Source organism: Ogataea polymorpha (genome assembly GCF_001664045.1).
Source record: "Ogataea polymorpha strain NCYC 495 leu1.1 chromosome Unknown OGAPOscaffold_5, whole genome shotgun sequence".
Taxonomy (NCBI): domain Eukaryota; kingdom Fungi; phylum Ascomycota; class Pichiomycetes; order Pichiales; family Pichiaceae; genus Ogataea; species Ogataea polymorpha.
The window spans coordinates 209449-227726 of record NW_017264702.1 but is presented as its reverse complement, the minus strand read 5'-3'; the positions used below and the strand labels follow the sequence as shown (position 1 = coordinate 227726).

The following is an 18278-nucleotide window of genomic DNA, read 5'->3' as shown; positions in this document are numbered from 1 at the left end:
TGCTCGGCTCAACCCGCCAATGGATAAAGATCTCAGTGACTCGGCCTCCACACAGCAGCAGGGCTCGCTACTGTTCTCCCCCACCTCCCCAACGACTAGCATGGCTGTACTCTCGCCCCCTGCCTCACGGTACGCTTTTGAACCCTCAGCAACTACGGCCGCAATCCCCCCACTTGGCAGCGTCCCTCCGGTTGACGGGTCGCCTTTGCTCGAGCCCATCCACAACACCAGTTTTGGCTCGTCGGGCTACTTCATCGACCGGCCCAGCTCGTCCATCGGCTACGGCAACGAAAACGACGTGCCGGCCTTTGAGCCCCAGACCGAGCTTGTTCTGCAAGGATTCACCCAGGATCTGAAAACATTCACCAATTGGGTCAAGCACTTGAACCCGGAGGAGCAGAAGACGTGTATGGATGTGTTTCTGGCGGAAATCAAGGATGAGGTGTGGCAGTATGTGAAGAGCAAAGTCAACGACACCGCCACCCGGACGCAGAACGAGCACGGCATTCTTTTTTCGCCGCCGCTCTCTAGCAACAATCTGTACCAGGCGCCAATGCGCCCTGTGTCGCCGCTGCTTGCGCTGAACTCGGAGTCGGCGACGCTGGACTCGATTCTGAGCGACGACCAGACCGCAGACCCGCTGGCCCAGCCAAAACCAGTACACCAGCTGCCCTCGCAGATGCGCACGGGCAACTCGCTCTCGCACGTGATAGGCAGCGACCCGGTGATGCGGCCTCGCAGCGCCGGCCCGATGCACTCGGATCTGTCGCTGACGCCGCTGAATGGACAGTTCCAACGTGCTTCGCAACTGGGTGCGCAGACCAAGCAACACCAGTCGCAGTCGACTGCGCCCTTGCTGCGTGTCTTCTCGCCGGACGTCGACCCCTCAGGGTTCCAGAGACGCACCAAGGAGTTCATGGAGCCGGCTGGCAGCGGCCAATTCGGACTCACCTCGGCAGATTTGGGCGGCTCCAACGCCATCAAGCTCTCCAACTCGCTGAACACCATCACCCATCGCTCGAAGATCGACCACAGCAAGACCAAACAGACAAACTCGTCTGCTCCGACATGGAGCAGCATTGTGGCCAGCTCGGAAGACAGAGGCCGCGGAGCTGTGAGACGCGCTTCGCAGAACCAGTCAAGTTCGCTGCCCCCTGCTCCCCGCGGCTCGTCGAAGCTGGAGGCACCGGCTAAAAACGCGATCCACTCTCCACAGCCAAAAGTGGCCTCAAAGTCGCCGTCACACGCCCCGGTGCCACCAAAATCACCGGTGCCCAGGGATATCGCGTCCAAGTCGCTGCTGGCAGACATCCCGGCATGGCTGAAAACGCTCAGGCTGCACAAATATACAGACAACCTGCAGCACCTAAAATGGCAGGAGATGATCGAGCTGAACGACGCGCAACTCGCGGAACTGGGTGTGAGCACGGTGGGCGCGCGCAACAAGTTGCTCAAGTCATTCGCGTTCGTGAAGGAGAATTTACACGACTAGTATGTCTACTTTGCTGGTCTGGCTACCAGGAATTGATAATACGAGGCTTTAGTAGGTGCACTCCGTACACCATAAATTATGTAGACCGCTGCTTTTAGGGCTATGCCAAACCGTTACCTGTCTGGCGGAGCCGTTTTTCCCTGGAAAATTCCGAGCCCCTAAATTCGCGCGCAAAGGCTTCGAAAGCAACGGTCGGGAATCGCCGTGACAATAAAATAAACAATAAACCCACCTCCAAGAAAAAAAGAAACGACCCAGACAGTAGCACTTGTTGGGAGAAAAAGTTGATAGCGAAAAATACCTTGGGCAACAGTAAGCGCAGAATCAGTATAACCAGACAAGACCCGCGAGACTTGCGAAAACTTGAGAATACACCGGCTGATATTTGATTAAGCGCCCGCACCATCGGCTTTTTCACGGCGACTAATTCTGGAATCCGAAACAGGCGAGTTTTAATGGCAAATTAGTCTCCTCTTCCATAACCTTGCGAAATAACATGATCGGTGAGATTTTGGTGGTCGATCCGGCCCAGTCACCTGTGCCAGACACCGTAACTCAGTTGTTTGATCCTCTGCAAACAAAATTCACTACATTCCCCAATATCACGTCACTATGTATTTACCTATCGACCTATGCAAGCTACACATTCACGAAGGGGCCTGCAGGGCTGGAGCGCACTTCTAACGTGGACGAAGTCGAACTCGACCACTTTGTGGGGCTTCTTATCAACACAGACAAACACGGCGACGGCAGCGCGCTAGATAGACTCCCCTTTGCCCAACAACAAAAGTTGCTCAGCTACCGGTTTCACCATTTGAACCTCGTGGTGGAGTGTCTCTCCCTGAGCGATGCCCAAGTGGGGGCAAAACTTTGTGAGCATTTTGTCCCCACGTTACACAAAATTCGCAACTTAATCAAGACACGTTTGCTAAGGGTGCAAACATGGGTCGGACTAACAGACTACGACAAGATACCGCAGCTGAACACTATGCCCACCATGTTGCGAACCACTGTGGACATACCGACGGGAATGGAGTATATAACGCTCTTGAGCTCGGATATCCGGTATATCGAGCTGCTGAAGATTCCACACGACGATGCATACTACAAGAAAAAGATTGCCGATTGGGAGTTCCACGCGTTTGAGCTCACCAACGACGAGCTGTTGTATTGCGGTTATCTTATGATTTTGCGCGTTCTTAAGGATTACAAGGCGGAATTCCAGACACCCGAGTTCCATAACCGCGTGCTGCTCTTCTTCTTTTGCGTGCGAGATTACTATAGACAGGGCAATCCGTTCCACAATTTCCGCCACGCAATTGACGTGATGCAGGCCACAAACTATTTTTTGGAGACTATTGTGGAGTCGGCGTACGAGTTCCAGTTCGGCACCCATGAGAGATTGGCGCTGTTGCTTGCCGCTGTGGGGCATGACATAGGACATCCTGGCACCACGAATGCGTTCTTGGCGTCTTACAAAACGCCGATCGCGAAGATATTTAATAATGAGTCTACATTGGAGAAATACCATCTGGCTCAGTACCTCAACATCATGAAATGTTTTTTTGTCAAGGATGACCGATGCGTGGAGATTGCCAGATGGTCAATTTTGGCAACCGATATGGCCCAGCACGACATGTACGTAGGGGAGATGGACAGGATTGCGGATTACAAGGAGCGGCCCGAGAAGCTGAAACTGATGTGCGCAATCATCCTCAAGAGCGCAGATATCTCGAACGTTTGCCGGCCCATCGGCGAAGGAGTTAAGTGGGGTTTAAGTCTGGGCAACGAGTTTGCCGAAATCGCGCAGCTGGAAAGCGTTCTCAAAGGCGAGGCCCCTGTTCAGCGGTCCGCCGTGCCGCAAGTGTCGCTGGCCAAAATCACGCCTCATGAGGCTGTGCAGATGGAGCCGAAGTTGGGAGCGTCCCAGATGTTCTTCATCAACCGCTTTGCACTCGATTTCTTCACGAAAGTGGTGCAGATCATCCCCCCACTCTCTTGCCTGTCCCGCGAGCTCCACAAAAATATCGATTTCTGGCAGGTGACCGGACGTACAGGAAATTGACTTGGTGACTCTGGAACCACATTTTTCGCGCAACGTATATAATATATTTTAGATAATCTCATTACTTCCCCCAACTATGATCTCTACCCTGTCTCGCCAGCTGGTCAGATCTACGCCAAGACTGTTTCTGAGAAACCAATCGAACGTGCTGAACCCTAAATCGATCGTTTCCACGCACTCTGCGGGCCCTGTGGTGCTCAAATTTACCGATCAGCACGAGTGGTTATCGCACCACCCAGACGGCACCACGTTTGTGGGTATCACCAAGTATGCCTCTGATGCATTGGGCGATACCACATACATCGAGCTTCCACATGATTCCGTGGGGGAAACCGTTTCCAAAGGCGACGTTATCGGCTCGGTGGAAAGTGTCAAGTCTGCTTCTGAAGTGTACTCTCCCGTGGACGGCGAGATTGTGGAGGTGAACACTGCGCTCGAGGAGAGCCCGGAGCTCGTCAACAAGGACCCGATGGGAGACGGGTGGATTGTCAAAATGAAGGTCAGCGAGCTGGACGGCGACCTGCTTTCGGAGGAGGACTACATCAAGTTATTGCAAGAGGAGTAGGTTATATATTAATTCATTTGTTTTGTTCTCGCTCCCACTCTGGCTCAGTTTTGGTTTTCAGCTGCAGTGCATGGACGCCCTCATTCTGTAGCTCGTGGTCAAGCGCTTTGTACACCAGCCGGTGGCGCGCCGGCAGGGGCACTCCGGCAAACTTGTCGCTCACGATGGTTATGCGGAAATGCGACTCAGTGGTGTTGGTAGCGCCGCGAATACCCGCATGGTGTGCGTGTTTGTGCGAGTCGTTGGCAATAGCAAGGTACTTGGGTGAGAATTCGCTCGTAAGCTTGCGTTTAATAGCTGTTTCTATCGGCCCCGCCATTCGAAGCATTTAAAAAAGTTATCAAACAAATAAAATATTTTTAGCTATTTAGTAGTCGTTTCTAGAACCATAAGAGTCTCTGCCAGAGCCGTACGAGTCGGAGCCTCTGCCAGCAAAGTCGTTGTTGGATCCGTACGAGTCGGAATTGTCTCTGCCAGAACCGTAGGAGTCGTTTCTGTTAGATCCGAACGAGTTTGAATTGCCGGAGCCGTAGGAATCAGAGTTATCTCTGCCAGAGCCGAAGAAATCGGAGTTATCTCTGCCAGAGCCGTAGGAATCATCTCTGCCAGAGCCGTAAGAATCAGAGTTATGTCTGCCAGAGCCGTAAGAATCAGAGTTATTTCTGCCAGAGCCGTAAGAATCAGAGTTATTTCTGCCAGATCCGTAGAAATCGGAGTTATCTCTGCCAGAGCCGTAGGAGTCAGAGTTATTTCTGCCAGAGCCGTAGGAATCATCTCTGCCAGATCCGTAGGAATCAGAGTTATCTCTGCCAGAGCCGTACGAGTTCGAGCTAGATCCGTACGAGTTCGAGCTGTCGTTGTCTCTTCCGGATTTGTAGTTATCATTGTCCCTTCCAGAAGACCCGTAGCTGTTGTCTCTTCCCGATCCATAAGAATCGCTCGAATCGTTGCTTTTCTTGTTTTTGTAGCTGTTGTAGGCGCTGGTAGCCTTCTCCTTGACCTCGTTTCTGAAGTTCTCGTCGCCCAATTTCTCTTTGACTTGATCGAATAATCCCATGGTTGCTGCTATTTCTATGATAGAGGGATGATGTATTTATACTGCCACCTGAAATTCGGTCCACGGTGTCCTTGAAATTTGCCCCATGGTGGAACAATAACTAAATATGCAGCAGAACGCACATAAAGAACATCACGAAGCGTCTTACAACCGAACAATTGTTGTTTGTGACGCCTCAATTTCATCTGCTTGCTTGTGTGATCTCATAAGTGGCTCAGCACATTTTCCATGCATGGAACGCCGGCATGGACTCTTGGCTAGCTGGTCAATAGCGCCATACAAGAGCATGGCAAAGCGAAAGATGAGTGAGTCTCTGAGGCTTCAGAGGGGGCAAGGCATGCAATCCCAGGCCATTGACTGGTAAATCCCCGCGGTGCCATGACAACCTCGCCCCTCTTGAGCTCTGCGAAAATGACAGCGCTTCGGGAAACTGGGGACGATCCGACCGATTTGCCCGATCACGTGGCACAAAACCTCGAGTCCTGCCGCTTATACCCGGGATTAGGTAAGCATGGCAGTTTTCTTCACGTTTCAGCACAGCCTTATCCACCCTACACCCATTACACTCCCCAATCGGGCAACACATCAACAAAAAAACTCTCCCTTTATTTCTTCACCATCTCTTCCTATGGCCCCTTCTACCCCTGGTCACCGAACAGTGTTCAGCAACGCCAGCCCTAATCTGTTCTCGCAGAACCGCAACTCTATCTACGAGGGCAAGAAGATCATTTCGCCCAACTTTAATGTCGTCTTGTCGGACTGGTCCATGTCGAACCATGCTCGCTCAGACATGAGCTTGAAGTTCCCGAGCCAGGATAATTCTGGATCTCCAAAAAAGCTCCGCAGGACCAACACAGCAGAATTGCTAGATAGGTTCATCCCCTCGCGCCAGACAACGTCTGGCAAACTGTCTCTGGAAGAGGCGCTTCCTTCACAATGTCGGCTGCCTTACGAGCACATCGAGTCGCAGACAGCCCAGATTTACCAGGATACGGTGGCAGAGGCGTGCGGTCTGGAAGTTGGCGAGCGGATCTTGCAATTTCAGCCGCTGCCGCCAGCAAGCAAAAAGGCGTCGAAGCTTAAAAGCGGGCAGTTCAAAACCAAGACATCGATCTCTACCGCGGCGGCACAGGCACGGATCAAGAAAGTGCCCAATTGCCCGGAAAAAGTGCTCGATGCGCCCGGCTTTGTCGACGATTTCTACCTCAACCTGCTGTCGTGGTCACGTGACAACATCCTGGCGATCGCGCTGGAAAACTGTGTCTACTACTGGAACGCCACGACGGGCGACGTCGACTTGGCTGCAGAGTGCGACAGCATTGTCACCTCCGTGCGCTGGTCCGAGACGGGTGGATATCTTTCGATCGGCCTCGACTCTGGCTCTGTCGAGATTTGGGACCCCGAGGCCGGGTCGCGGCTGCGTGTCATGGCCGGCCATCAGTCTCGCGTGGCTGCGCACGCGTGGAACGAGCACGTGCTCACGTCAGGGTCCCGCACGGGCCAGATTTTCCACCACGATGTGCGTTTATCGCAGCACATAGTTTCACAGCTAAATAATCACACCGCCGAAGTGTGCGGTATCGAGTGGCGCAGAGACGGGATGCAGTTTGTGTCTGGAGGCAACGACAACGTGGTGAATATCTGGGACGCGCGCTCCAGCGTCCCGCAGTTCACCAAAACCAGCCACACGGCTGCCGTCAAGGCGCTGGCGTGGAGCCCGACCCAGACGAGTCTTCTGGCCACCGGCGGGGGGTCCACGTGTCGGCGCATCCATTTCTGGAACACCACCACGGGGGCTCGGGTCAACTCGATCGAGACCAATTCGCAGGTTTCTTCGCTGCGATGGGGGTACTCCAACGGCATCGGCACAGAGATCGCTGCCACGCACGGGTTCCCCAACAATGACATTAGTATCTACAGCTACCCTTCGCTCCTGAGAACGGGGGTTGTGGCTGGTGCGCACGATTCCAGAGTTTTGCATAGCAGCCTGTCGCCTGACGGCACTACGTTGGCGACGGTGGCAGCAGACGAGAACCTCAAGTTCTGGAAGCTTTTCGACTTGCAGACCGAGGTTGCCAACACGAGCAAGGACATTGCAGTCACCACCATCAGATAATACCCTAGACTTAATTTTCTCAGAGTAGACCTTCCGTTTTCGGAAAGTGGTAGGATCAGAAACATTTGATAACGTTTTTTCTTCATCTATTTTGACCATATGAAGACTCCCAAGGTCGAAATTCTGAGCTTTGCCGACTGCAAGAAAGCAGCGCGTACGCTATACGAGTCCTTCGACAACGATGACGTGGCACGGTACGTTTCGCGCCACCTGGAACACGATCCCGAGCTGAGGGAGAAGTGCGACCTCCTCATGTACGAAGCGTATGTGCATTCGCATATTCTGAAGGGTCTGGTTGTCGGGGTCAAGGGTGAAGACCATGAGAGTCACAACACATTTGAGACGGTCGCCGTTTTCGCGCACCCTGACTCCACCGTCGACGACTATCTGACACTTGTGCGGTCTGGATTTGCCAGACTGGCCTGGCTGACGGGCGCAGAGGGCCGTCGTCGAGTGTTTGGCACCTTGTTCAAGGTGCTACACGATAACTATGCCGAGATCATGGCTGTGGACCCGGACGGAGCCAACACATGGACCCTTGTGTATCTCGGCTCCACCCCGCGCGCCCGTGGGAAGGGCAATGTTCGCGCGGTCATGGATTATATGTTCACCAACCACATCGACCCGGCCAACGCCACAACGTATTTGGAGAGCAGCTCGCTGAAAAACCTCCCCATCTACGCCAAGTTTGACTTTGTTCCTGTGGCCGATATCTGGCTGGGAGATAAGACGAACACGGCCGACAGGGCTCGGATGGACGTCATGGTAAGGGGCCCAAAGGGACAGCGGTGGAAGTACGTGGACGACATCCGCAGAAAATATAACTACGAGCTGCCAAATTAAGAAAGGAAAGAGCGTATCCTTATATAGTCCCGCACAAAATATTAATTTATTGAAGACATTGGCGAAATTTTTTATTTATGTTTCCCTCGGACGATCAGCAAAATACATACCAGCCAAAGACCATAAAGGCGCTCACGGACGAGAAAGTGTACACGTGGATCGTGGAGCTTGTATACGGGCCCAACAAGGAGCAGGCCCTGCTGGAATTGGGCAAGAAGCGGGAATTGTACGACGACCTGGCCTTGGTGTTGTGGAATTCGTTTGGCGTCATGACCAGCCTGCTTGAGGAGATTGTCGCTGTGTACCCACTGCTCTCGCCGCCTAACCTCAACACGCCGGCCTCAAACCGGGTGTGCAACGCGCTTGCGCTGTTGCAATGCGTCGCCTCCCATCCCGACACCCGTACACCGTTCTTGAACGCTCAGATTCCACTATTTCTATACCCGTTTCTCAACACCAACTCAAAACAGCGGCCGTTCGAGTACCTACGGCTGACATCGCTCGGCGTGATCGGCGCACTCGTGAAAAATGACACCAGTGAGGTGATCCAGTTCCTGCTCACCACAGAGATCATCCCCCTGTGTCTCAAAATCATGGAGTCCTCCTCGGAGCTCTCCAAAACAGTCGCCATCTTCATAGTCCAGAAGATCCTCATGGACGACGCTGGGCTCGCGTACACGTGCCAGACCTTCGACCGGTTCGAGGCCGTTTCGAACGTGCTACGGCTCATGATCGACCAGCTCGTGGCCAACCCTACTGCTCGCTTACTTAAGCACGTGATCCGCTGCTACTCTCGTCTGGCAGACAATCCAGAGGCGCGGATTGCACTCAGGGACCGACTTCCCGAGGCTCTGAAGACCGATGTTTTTGCGTCGCTCTTGCGTGACGACCCGGCTACTAGAACGTGTCTTTCGCAGCTTCTCATGATGATCCAATAAACACTATTTTTCTGCTTAGTATATTTTTTTTTGTATTCTTTTTTTGTTTCCACGTATTTGTTTTGCCATGTCCACTCATACTTATAAAAAGTTCGAGGACATTGACTCCGGCACGCTGCCGGACAAAATGACCGTATACCAGGAGTGTTTGCAGGCGTTCAATGCCAGTCCAATCCACGCCAAGCGGTGCAGACTGTTGTTGTCGAGGCTGTTGAGACTTTTGTATGCGGGCGAGACTTTCCCCAAGACAGAGGCCACTAACCTGTTCTTTTCCACGTCCAAGCTGTTCCACCACAACGACAGCTCGTTGAGACAGCTGGTCTATTTGGCCATCAAGGAATTGTGCTCTTTGTCGGACGACATTTTGATGGCGACGGCTTCGATCATGAAGGATATCCAAGGCGGCGACATTCTGTACAAGCCCAACGCTGTGAGAACACTGGCGCGGGTTTTGGATGGCAGCACCATCCATGCTGCCGAGAGAGCGATGAAAAATTGTGTTGTGGACAGAAATCCAAACGTTTCGTCCGCCGCTTTGGTTTCGTCGTACCACCTGTTACCTGTGGCCAAGGACGTTGTGAGAAGATGGACCAACGAGACACAGGAGGCCATCTCTTCGAATAAGGTGTTTCCGCAGACCCAGTACAACATGCACGAGCACTACGGTGCCAACAAGCTCCTCACAGCAACGTATACCTACCAGTACCACGCGTTGGGTCTGCTGTACCATTTGAGAGACCACGACAAAATGGCGCTGATGAAAATGATCCAGCAATTCAACACGCAGCAGCCTTTGAAAAGCTCGCTGGCCACGGTGCAGCTGATAAGATACGTTGGCAAGTTGATCGAAGAGGACCCCAACCTCACCCAGACGCTGTGGCCATTCTTCCCTGGCTGGCTCAAGCACAAGAGCGACATGGTCGAGTTGGAGGCTGCAAAGACGATTCTGTCGCTGCCTAGATTCCTGCCAGAACAGCAGATGCAAGCCATCAACACTTTGCAGACGCTGCTGTCGGTTCCAAGGACGGTGACGCGGTTTGCGGCCGTGAGAATTCTCAACAAGATTGCCATGAAGAGCCCGGAGAAAATCATGGTGTGCAACCTTGAGCTGGAGTCTCTGATCAACGACTCGAACAGATCCGTGTCGACCTACGCGATCACGACGCTGCTCAAGACCGGCAACTCGGAGAACGTCGACAGACTGGTCAAGACGATCGGCGGGTTCATGGACGACATCTCTGACGAGTTCAAGATTATTGTCATCGACGCCATAAAGACGCTGTCGCTCAAGTTCCCAGACAAACACCAATCTATGCTGAACTTCTTGAACGACGTGCTGAGAGACGAGGGAGGGTTCAACTTTAAAAATGCCATCATAGAGGCGATTTTCGACATCATCAAGTTCATCCCGCAATCTAGAGAGCTGGCCTTGGAAATGCTATGCGAGTTCATCGAGGACTGCGAGTACACGGAACTGGCAGTTAGAGTTTTGCATCTTTTGGGAGAGGAGGGACCAAAGACATCAAACCCGACTCTGTATATCAGGCACATATACAACCGTGTTGTTCTGGAGAACTCGATCGTTCGCTCGTCTGCCGTTATTGCTTTGTCCAAATTTGCACTCATCGGCAACGAATCTATCACGAAGAGTATCAAGATTTTGCTCGAAAGATGTCTGCAGGACGTTGACGACGAGGTCAGAGACAGAGCTGCACTGTCTCTAAAGCTGCTTTCCACCAAGGATATCGAGCAGGCCAAGGACTTCATCGCACCTACGTTCAAGTATTCTCTTCCAGTTCTTGAGCAGCAGCTCGCTCTCTACGTTAACAACCCAGACAAGGAACACTTTGTCCATCCATTCGACATCAAGGCTATCCCTACAATGACAGAGACGGAGGCCAAGGCTGCCGAATTCAAGGAGAAGACCACGATCTACGATGAGCCAACCGCACAAGCCCATGAATCCTCGCTCGAGGAAGAAAAAGTGCCGGAGTCCACCAAGCTTGCTCTGTTGCAACAACAGTACGCGCAGGAGCTCGGTGCCATCCCAGAGATTGCTGCTTACGGACGTCTGCTGCACTCATCTGCAGTTGTGGAACTCACTGAGAAGGAGACCGAGTTTGTGGTCACTGCAGTCAAACACATTTTTGAGAAATATGTTGTTTTCCAGTACAACGTGCAGAACACGCTGACCGAGATCCAGCTGGAAGACGTGTCGATTGTGGCCCAGCCAGATAATGAAGACTACACGGAAGAGTTCCTCATGCCTCTTGATGTTCTCAAGGCCGGTTCTAGCGGGTCCATCTACGTCTCGTTCAGCAGACCAGAAGGCATAGTTCCTGCGGTGTTTGGCAATACCTTGTCCTACACCACCAAGGACGTCGACCCGTCGACTGGCGAGCCAGCAGAGGGCGAGGAAGGCTTCCCAGACGAGTACCAGGTCGAGGATCTCAGCATTGTGCCAGGCGACTATGTGGTGCCAACGTTCACTGGCAACTTCACTCACGCTTGGGACGAGCTGCAAAACGAGAGTGTGGCCGTGTTTAATCTTGGAGACGCCGCCAACATGGATCTCCAGGACGTTGTTCTGAAGCTGGTCAAAACGATGTCCATGATGCCTGTTGAGTCAACAGACGTTGTGGCCTCGAGCTCCAGTCACACGCTCAAACTCTATGGTAAGAGTATCGCCGGCGACAAGATTGCCGCTATTGTGCGTCTGGCCAGCAGCTCCAAGGGCATGATGATGAAAAGTCAGGTGAGATCCAGTGACGCAGAGCTCAGCGAGCTCGTGGCCAACTACGTCGAGTAAACACTATTAAAAATAGTTTAATTTAACAGCAACCAGGAGTTTCTAACTATGTACATGTGGCTGTCTCTAGGGACAGTCTAGTTGGTCTCGAATCCGTAGCCTCTCATGCATTTTTTGTAGGCCTCGATGATGTCTGTGCACTTTTCAGACCCCGAGCCGTTAGTCAGCAGACACTGGTCTCTCTGCTGCTTCTCATCCAAGCACACACAGCAGGGCTTAGGCTTGTCTATTTGTTAGCTTGGAGAGCTGTGTACTTACTTTGTTTGGCATGTTCCGACATTATTAGTAATTGACAAATAATAATTTGAATTAAATAATTTCGTTATTAAATATCACAGACTGAAAGGGGCATTTGTAGAGCCGTATGGATCCACAATTTTGAATATTCGTTAGGCCTGCTTTTTACGTATTTCCCCAAATTTTGCCGTACCGGCCCTGCAACGGTTGATGTTGACTATCCCCCAAGACGATTAACTGCACCCTTCCACTCTCTGGCACCTGCCTTACACCATCTTCTCGGCTGTGCAAAAATAATTCAGCCATTTATTGCTTGTCATGTCAGATAAATGCGAGCTTCTGGGCCCGTTTGCACTGGTAATCCAGGCATTTTTGGGCGTGCTTGCTCTCTCGTCGCTTGTGTGGAAGCGCTACCGCGAGTACCCAAATCGCAGACCCTGGAAAATATGGTTTTTCGACGTGTCCAAGCAGGTCATCGGGGCCTTGGGTATCCACATGCTGAACGTTTTCATGAGCATCGTCGGCGGCAACTCCGACAAATGGGTTGCATCCCTACCGAATCAAACGTCGCCGTACTATTTTGCTGGCCCAGCACGTCCAGGCCCGCCAAACGCACCGTCACCTCCAGAACCAGACTTCGATAATCCTTGCGACTACTACTTCCTGAACATCCTTTTCGACACAACCATTGGCATTCCTATACTCTGGGGCCTGCTCCACGTTATATATACTCTCGCCAGAAACGCAGGAATTGAGGGAATCGAGTCTGGGCAATACGGCAATCCACCACGATACTCGTATTATTTCAAGCAACTAGCACTGTATTTCATCGGACTCGTGTCGATGAAACTCATAATCTACATTCTGCTGGTTGTGTGCCCGTTTCTGGTCCACTTTGCCTACTGGCTGCTGTCCTGGTCCGACGCTGTACCGAATCTCCAGGTCGCGTTTGTGGTCCTCATATTTCCGCTCATCATGAACAGTTTCCAGTATTACGTCATCGACTCCATTATCCAGAGCCCCGAGTACTCGCACCAACACGCCAAGTCGCCCGACATGCGGCCCGAGTCAGAATAAACGATATAGACCTGGCTTATTCCTGCTTATGTAATATATGAAACACAATCATAAAAAAAAGCCAGATACGGATCTGGGCACGTTATATATTATGCAACGGAACCAAGATCGTTTGAAACCGGCCCCGTTGGCCGATTCTCTGCTTGACGGCGAGCGTGGCGGGGTGCCGTATGCGGCGAGACGGTCGCACCAGAGCAGCAAGGTTCGCGTGGCCCTTATCTGTCTGCTGTGTTATTCCTTCTTTGTTTCTCTTATCAACTTGGGGCGGGGCCTTAAGGACGACGGCAACGCCGTTGAGACTTATGCCAACGGCAAGAAGAACATCATCATGATGGTCACGGATGGTACAGGCCCTTCTTCTATCAATATGGCTCGCTACTTTAGACAATATAGAGACAGCCTAGACATTGAAGACGTGCTGACTCTGGACAGGTACTTCATCGGCTCCAGTCGCACCAGGAGCGCGTCTTCGCTGATCACCGACTCTGCGGCGGGCGCGACTGCGTTTTCATGTGCTCTTAAGAGCTACAACGGCGCTATTGGAGTGGATGGCAACAAGCAGCCGTGCGGAACCATTTTAGAGGCTCTGAAGTTGAAAGGCTACAAAACGGGTCTCGTGGTGACGACAGGCATTACAGACGCCACTCCAGCCTCTTTTAATGCCCATGCTGACTACCGGTTCATGCAGTCGCTGATTGCGAACCAGCAGTTGGGACTAGACACCACCCTCGGTCCGGTTACGGATCTGATGATTGGAGGAGGAAGCTGTTTCTATTTGCCAAGGTCGCATCCACAGGGCTGCCGCGACGACGAGACAAATTTGCTGGAAAAGGCCAAAGAGATGAATTACACGGTGGTCACAAACAGGCAGGAGTTCGACCAGTTGCAACTGGGCAACAACGCCTCCTTACCTCTTCTGGCTCTGGTTGCATACTACAATATACCCTATGATCTCGATAGGGAGGAGACGGAGTACCCAAGCCTGGAGGAGGAGGTCAAGACTGCTCTGAGGTTGCTCACTGATGCCACCAAGGACTCGGACGAGGGCTTCTTCCTGCTGATCGAGGGGTCCAGAATCGATCATGCGGGCCACTCGAACGACCCGGCAGCACAGGTCCGTGAGGTGCTGGCCTACGACAAGGCGTTCAAAGCCGTTATTGACTACATCGACTCGGCAGAAACAGAGACTTTCATGGTCTCCACGTCGGATCACGAGACTGGCGGGCTTGCTGTGGGGCGCCAGGTGGGCCCTGGATACCCTGAATATCTATGGAAGCCAGAGGTGCTGCTGAATGCCACCAAGTCGGGCGAATATCTCCGCAAGAAGTTCCAGAACTTCAGGGAGCTCAACTCTGAGAAACACAAGCTCGAACAGTTCATTAAGACAGAAATCCTGGAGAACGACCTTGGAATTGCAGACTACACCGACAAAGAGGTGTTCCGGCTGCTGGAGCACCAGGAGAAAATACACGATCTGCTCGTGGAGATGGTGTCTGTGAGGGCCGAGGTGGGCTGGTCTACCCATGGCCACACTGCTGTGGACGTGAATATTTATGCTCACAGCAACACAGAGCGCGGACGGCATCTGTTGCGGCAGCATCTTGCCGGAAACGTGGAGAACACCGATATAGGCAGGTTCTGGGAGCAGGTGACCAACTCTGACCTGGCTCACGTGACGCATTTGCTGCGGGGAACCAAGCACGTTCCGACGGCAGCAGACCAGCAGGAGAGCGCTCACATTTACGAAAAAGAGCACGGATTTATTGACCACCGGGCAGAGGCACCAGAACAGCCATTATAGGTATAATAGCATATATTTATTCGGTCCTCCCGTGTAGGGATGTATAAAAAAACGGTGGCGGAGATGGGGCAAGAAGAAAAAAAAAATACACTAATTAATTGACCTTCGCCCAAAGAACCAGGCACAGCTCTAGTTATTGACTTTGAAACAGCTTTCAGCCTTCTGTTGCCTGTATACATTGTATACATCGCATTTGTCCAGATCCTGGTATACATTTGATGCCGCTGTTCAGAAAACAGGGCGTGCCCTCTGAGTCGCCCAAGGCCCAGCCCAGCGTGATGATCAATCAGGATGACTCAGATTTCTCTTTGTACCAAACAATGTCGAACTCGTCGGTGGCTGACTTTCCGCACGGTCTTCCAGGCCGGAGCCGCAGTTCCACGGTAACCAGGTTCAAGAATCTATTCAATCCCCACGAACATCAGGCTTCGAGGATGGACCGGGCTGCGGGTTCGGGAAGTCAGACAAGGAAGGCTGCGTCCCCACCCAAATCTACTGGGTCTTCCAACAGCTCGCCGAAGCTGGAATCTGCTGCGGAACACAAGGTCATTTCCAACGCTGAGCTGGTAGACTCGCTCAGCAAACTCAAGATGATGCCTCCGGTGGCAGAAAACGACCTGGACAGCGTGATAGAAAGTTCCGAAAAACCAGGAAGACCGCCAGCGTCGATCCCACCTAGCGGGTCCAACGCTTCGTCTTCGTCGTCGGTCGTATCTCAGGCACCTGCTCGTGGCCGTTCGGGAAAATTCATGTCGAAGTTTCTCGGGAACAACTTGTCGGAGGAATCGTTATCGCCACCGCTTTCTCGGTCCAACTCGAACAATTCGCGCCAGCGTTCTAGTTCTGTTTCTGTGGCGAACTCGGAAAGCACTCAGCACCCTTATAATCCACTCAAACACACCTCGTCCGCTTCCTACTCCCAAATTCACCTGAACTCTCAGAGAGAACATTTAATGAGGCTTAAGAACGGACGGCTCAAAATAGCCCCGGACGGATCCGTCCACGAACATGACTACCTCAAGTACCGGACACCAATCTCGAAAAACACCAAATCCTGGTGGGGATGGACCAAGAAGAGAGAAGTCGAAGACGATGAGTTTGTGAGCATTGAAAACAGTATTAGTTTGCTGCCAGACTCGTACTCACTGCAGCTCATGGAGCTCAAGAGCGATCCCAAGAATTATCGCTGGAACTACGACGATTCTGACACAGATTCAGATTCCGACGACGATTCGGAAGAAGAGGAAGACGACGACTTTGACGACGAGGCGGATGATCAGCTTATAGAGCCGATCATAGGCAAAGACCAACTTGCGCTTATGAATCTGATGATGGAGAAAATAGAAAAGCCGGAAAAATTCAAAGAAAAGCTGCAGCACTCCAAAAGCAAGAAAATGACGTTGAGCTCCAAGTACGGCCACATTGGGGGCGTGGTAGGCCGGGGCTCGTTTGGTACGGTTTGTATTTCCGCCTTGCAGAATGCCAACAACAAGAAAAAGAAGTCGCTTTTCGCCATCAAGCAGCTCAAACAGCGCCCGGGAGAGAGTTTGCACCATTTTGGAAACCGTGTGACGTCCGAGTTCATGATCTCGTCATCCCTGACGCATCAGGCCGTCATCAACGTGTACGATTTGATGGTTGACCCTGTGACAATGACGTACTCGCAAGTGATGGAGTTCATGCCGTGCGGCGACCTTTTCACTCTGATAGCCATGACAAACGGTCTGGAGGTGGTAGAATGCGACTGCTTCTTCAAGCAGATCCTCAACGCCATCACGTACCTGCATTCCGTGGGTATTTCGCACAACGATCTAAAGGTGGAGAATTTGCTGTTGACACGCAAGGGACAGCTCAAGATCATCGATTTCGGAACATCGGCCGTCTTCAAGACGGCCTGGGAGGACAAGGTGCAGTTTTGCAAAGGAGCGTGCGGTTCCGAGCGGTACGTATCGCCTGAACAGTTTGTGCCGGACAAAAGCTACGATCCGCGACTTGCAGACATCTGGTCGCTCGGCATTATATATCTGGTGATGCTCTACGGCACGTACGTCTGGGAGATTGCAAAACGGAGTGACGAGAGCTACGAGCACTTCCTCGAGACGAGGGCGATTTACGACTACACAACGAAGTCGAAGTCTGCAAACAAACAGTTTCGGCTCGTGAGAAAAGGAACTTTCAATCAGATAGAATCCATCTCGAAGGGCCCTTGTGCCAGCTCGCGACGGTACGTGCTATACAACATTCTTAACCCAGATCCAAAGTACCGAATGCGGTCTTACCAGATTTGGCAGAGCGAGTGGGTCAAAAGTATCCACGTTTGCGAGGCTGGTAGGGGTTTCCTGTCGCAAGAGGACTACATCGACATGGCGTACAAAACATTGAACGAGGAACAGACGATACGAAGGAGTCCCGAAACATAAGTTTGTGTACATTAATAGAAACAACGAGTTGGTTCTCTTACTCTGTGATATAGACACACTTTTCATTACCTACCTAAGCAAGGAAGTACTCTGGGAATTGTCTCATGTTCTCCTCCAAAGAGCCCTTGGTGGAAAGGAATTTGACGTAAGCACCGTCATCCTTGACCTCGTTATTTTGTCTCTTAGCAGCGTACTCCTCTCTGTTCAATGGAGTGAAACCCCACTTCTTGGAGATGATGATCTTTTGCTGACCTGGGAACTTGTATCTGGCTCTTCTCAAACCTTCAACGACAACGTCCTTGTTGGAATCCTTGGTTCTGACAGAAAGCAAAACTTGTCCGATATCCACACGGGCAGCCAGTCCATGTGGCTTACCCCAGGCACCTCTCATACCTTGCTGCAGTCTATCGGCACCGGCACACGACAACATCTTGTTGATTCTCAAAACGTGGTGAGGGTGGACTCTCACTCTCATGTGGAAAGAGTCTCTTCCAGACATCTTGGTGATGTATTTGTTGGCGCAAATTCTGGCAGCTTCCAGGGCCTCAGACGAGAGCTGTTCCAACTCGTTGGAGACAAGGTGGACACACAGTGGGAAGTCGTCAACGCTAGCCTTCTTTCTACCAAGGTCGAAGATTCTGATCTTAGGGTCTGGGACACCTCTGTTGTATCTCGACTTTGGGAAAGGCTTGTTCTTACAGTATCTGTAACATCTAGCTGGTCTTCTAGCCATTCTGAACGGTTAGCCTTTAATCGAAGAAGGCGTTATACTCACTTTATAGATATTGGAGATTAGTAATTATTTCACGGTGTTAAAATTTTTATGTGGTGTAGCCCTGAGGTCTGTCACATGACCCA

General features: G+C 51.9%; 11 protein-coding genes across 11 annotated transcripts; 7 read left to right on the top strand and 4 right to left on the bottom strand.

Moving 5' to 3' along the window:
* Nucleotides 1-2: 2 nt before the first annotated feature.
* On the top strand, nt 3-1704 carry OGAPODRAFT_16762 (uncharacterized protein). The gene has a single exon (XM_018354651.1). The coding sequence runs from the start codon at nt 20-22 to the stop codon at nt 1490-1492; it is 1473 nt and encodes a 490-aa protein (XP_018209708.1). The 5' UTR covers nt 3-19; the 3' UTR covers nt 1493-1704.
* A 108-nt stretch (nt 1705-1812) lies between these two features.
* On the top strand, nt 1813-4435 carry OGAPODRAFT_16761 (uncharacterized protein). The gene has a single exon (XM_018354650.1). The coding sequence runs from the start codon at nt 1989-1991 to the stop codon at nt 3555-3557; it is 1569 nt and encodes a 522-aa protein (XP_018209707.1). The 5' UTR covers nt 1813-1988; the 3' UTR covers nt 3558-4435.
* Nucleotides 4180-4450, bottom strand: OGAPODRAFT_94614 (uncharacterized protein; the record flags this gene model as incomplete). Its single annotated transcript, XM_018357578.1, has 2 exons — nt 4180-4227; nt 4265-4450. The coding sequence occupies 2 exons, from the start codon at nt 4448-4450 to the stop codon at nt 4180-4182; spliced, it is 234 nt and encodes a 77-aa protein (XP_018209706.1).
* A 39-nt stretch (nt 4451-4489) lies between these two features.
* On the bottom strand, nt 4490-5179 carry OGAPODRAFT_77030 (uncharacterized protein; the record flags this gene model as incomplete). Its single annotated transcript, XM_018356262.1, has 1 exon — nt 4490-5179. The coding sequence occupies one exon, from the start codon at nt 5177-5179 to the stop codon at nt 4490-4492; it is 690 nt and encodes a 229-aa protein (XP_018209705.1).
* Nucleotides 5180-5590: 411 nt separating this feature from the next.
* OGAPODRAFT_13604 (uncharacterized protein) lies at nt 5591-9065 on the top strand (the record flags this gene model as incomplete). The annotated part of the gene is given in 5 exon segments (XM_018353375.1): nt 5591-5684; nt 5839-7277; nt 7401-8060; nt 8252-9020; nt 9040-9065. The coding sequence occupies 5 exon segments, from the start codon at nt 5591-5593 to the stop codon at nt 9063-9065; spliced, it is 2988 nt and encodes a 995-aa protein (XP_018209704.1).
* Nucleotides 9066-9181: 116 nt separating this feature from the next.
* OGAPODRAFT_16759 (uncharacterized protein) lies at nt 9182-11918 on the top strand. The gene has a single exon (XM_018354649.1). The coding sequence runs from the start codon at nt 9204-9206 to the stop codon at nt 11883-11885; it is 2682 nt and encodes an 893-aa protein (XP_018209703.1). The 5' UTR covers nt 9182-9203; the 3' UTR covers nt 11886-11918.
* A 44-nt stretch (nt 11919-11962) lies between these two features.
* Nucleotides 11963-12165, bottom strand: OGAPODRAFT_9007 (uncharacterized protein; the record flags this gene model as incomplete). The annotated part of the gene is made up of 2 exons (XM_018356956.1): nt 11963-12111; nt 12144-12165. 2 exons carry the CDS (start codon nt 12163-12165, stop codon nt 11963-11965), a joined length of 171 nt encoding a protein of 56 aa, XP_018209702.1.
* Nucleotides 12166-12293: 128 nt separating this feature from the next.
* On the top strand, nt 12294-13199 carry OGAPODRAFT_77028 (uncharacterized protein; the record flags this gene model as incomplete). The annotated part of the gene is made up of 1 exon (XM_018356261.1): nt 12294-13199. The coding sequence occupies exon 1, from the start codon at nt 12441-12443 to the stop codon at nt 13197-13199; it is 759 nt and encodes a 252-aa protein (XP_018209701.1). The 5' UTR covers nt 12294-12440.
* A 107-nt stretch (nt 13200-13306) lies between these two features.
* OGAPODRAFT_88971 (uncharacterized protein) lies at nt 13307-15073 on the top strand. Its single transcript, XM_018356923.1, has one exon. The coding sequence runs from the start codon at nt 13528-13530 to the stop codon at nt 14998-15000; it is 1473 nt and encodes a 490-aa protein (XP_018209700.1). The 5' UTR covers nt 13307-13527; the 3' UTR covers nt 15001-15073.
* Nucleotides 15074-16397: 1324 nt separating this feature from the next.
* Nucleotides 16398-17102, top strand: OGAPODRAFT_38594 (uncharacterized protein; the record flags this gene model as incomplete). Its single annotated transcript, XM_018355364.1, has 1 exon — nt 16398-17102. A coding segment is annotated over one exon (705 nt), but the record flags the coding sequence as incomplete, so codon positions are not given.
* A 389-nt stretch (nt 17103-17491) lies between these two features.
* Nucleotides 17492-18194, bottom strand: OGAPODRAFT_16758 (ribosomal protein L10; the record flags this gene model as incomplete). The annotated part of the gene is made up of 1 exon (XM_018354648.1): nt 17492-18194. Exon 1 carries the CDS (start codon nt 18151-18153, stop codon nt 17494-17496), a length of 660 nt encoding a protein of 219 aa, XP_018209698.1. The 5' UTR covers nt 18154-18194.
* Nucleotides 18195-18278: the final 84 nt, after the last annotated feature.

What these genes read in the sequence shown, in the direction of transcription:
- OGAPODRAFT_16762 (XM_018354651.1), top strand. Translation starts at nt 20, where the DNA reads ATGGATAAAGATCTCAGTGACTCGGCCTCCACACAGCAGCAGGGCTCG.
- OGAPODRAFT_16761 (XM_018354650.1), top strand. Translation starts at nt 1,989, where the DNA reads ATGATCGGTGAGATTTTGGTGGTCGATCCGGCCCAGTCACCTGTGCCA.
- OGAPODRAFT_16759 (XM_018354649.1), top strand. Translation starts at nt 9,204, where the DNA reads ATGACCGTATACCAGGAGTGTTTGCAGGCGTTCAATGCCAGTCCAATC.
- OGAPODRAFT_88971 (XM_018356923.1), top strand. Translation starts at nt 13,528, where the DNA reads ATGATGGTCACGGATGGTACAGGCCCTTCTTCTATCAATATGGCTCGC.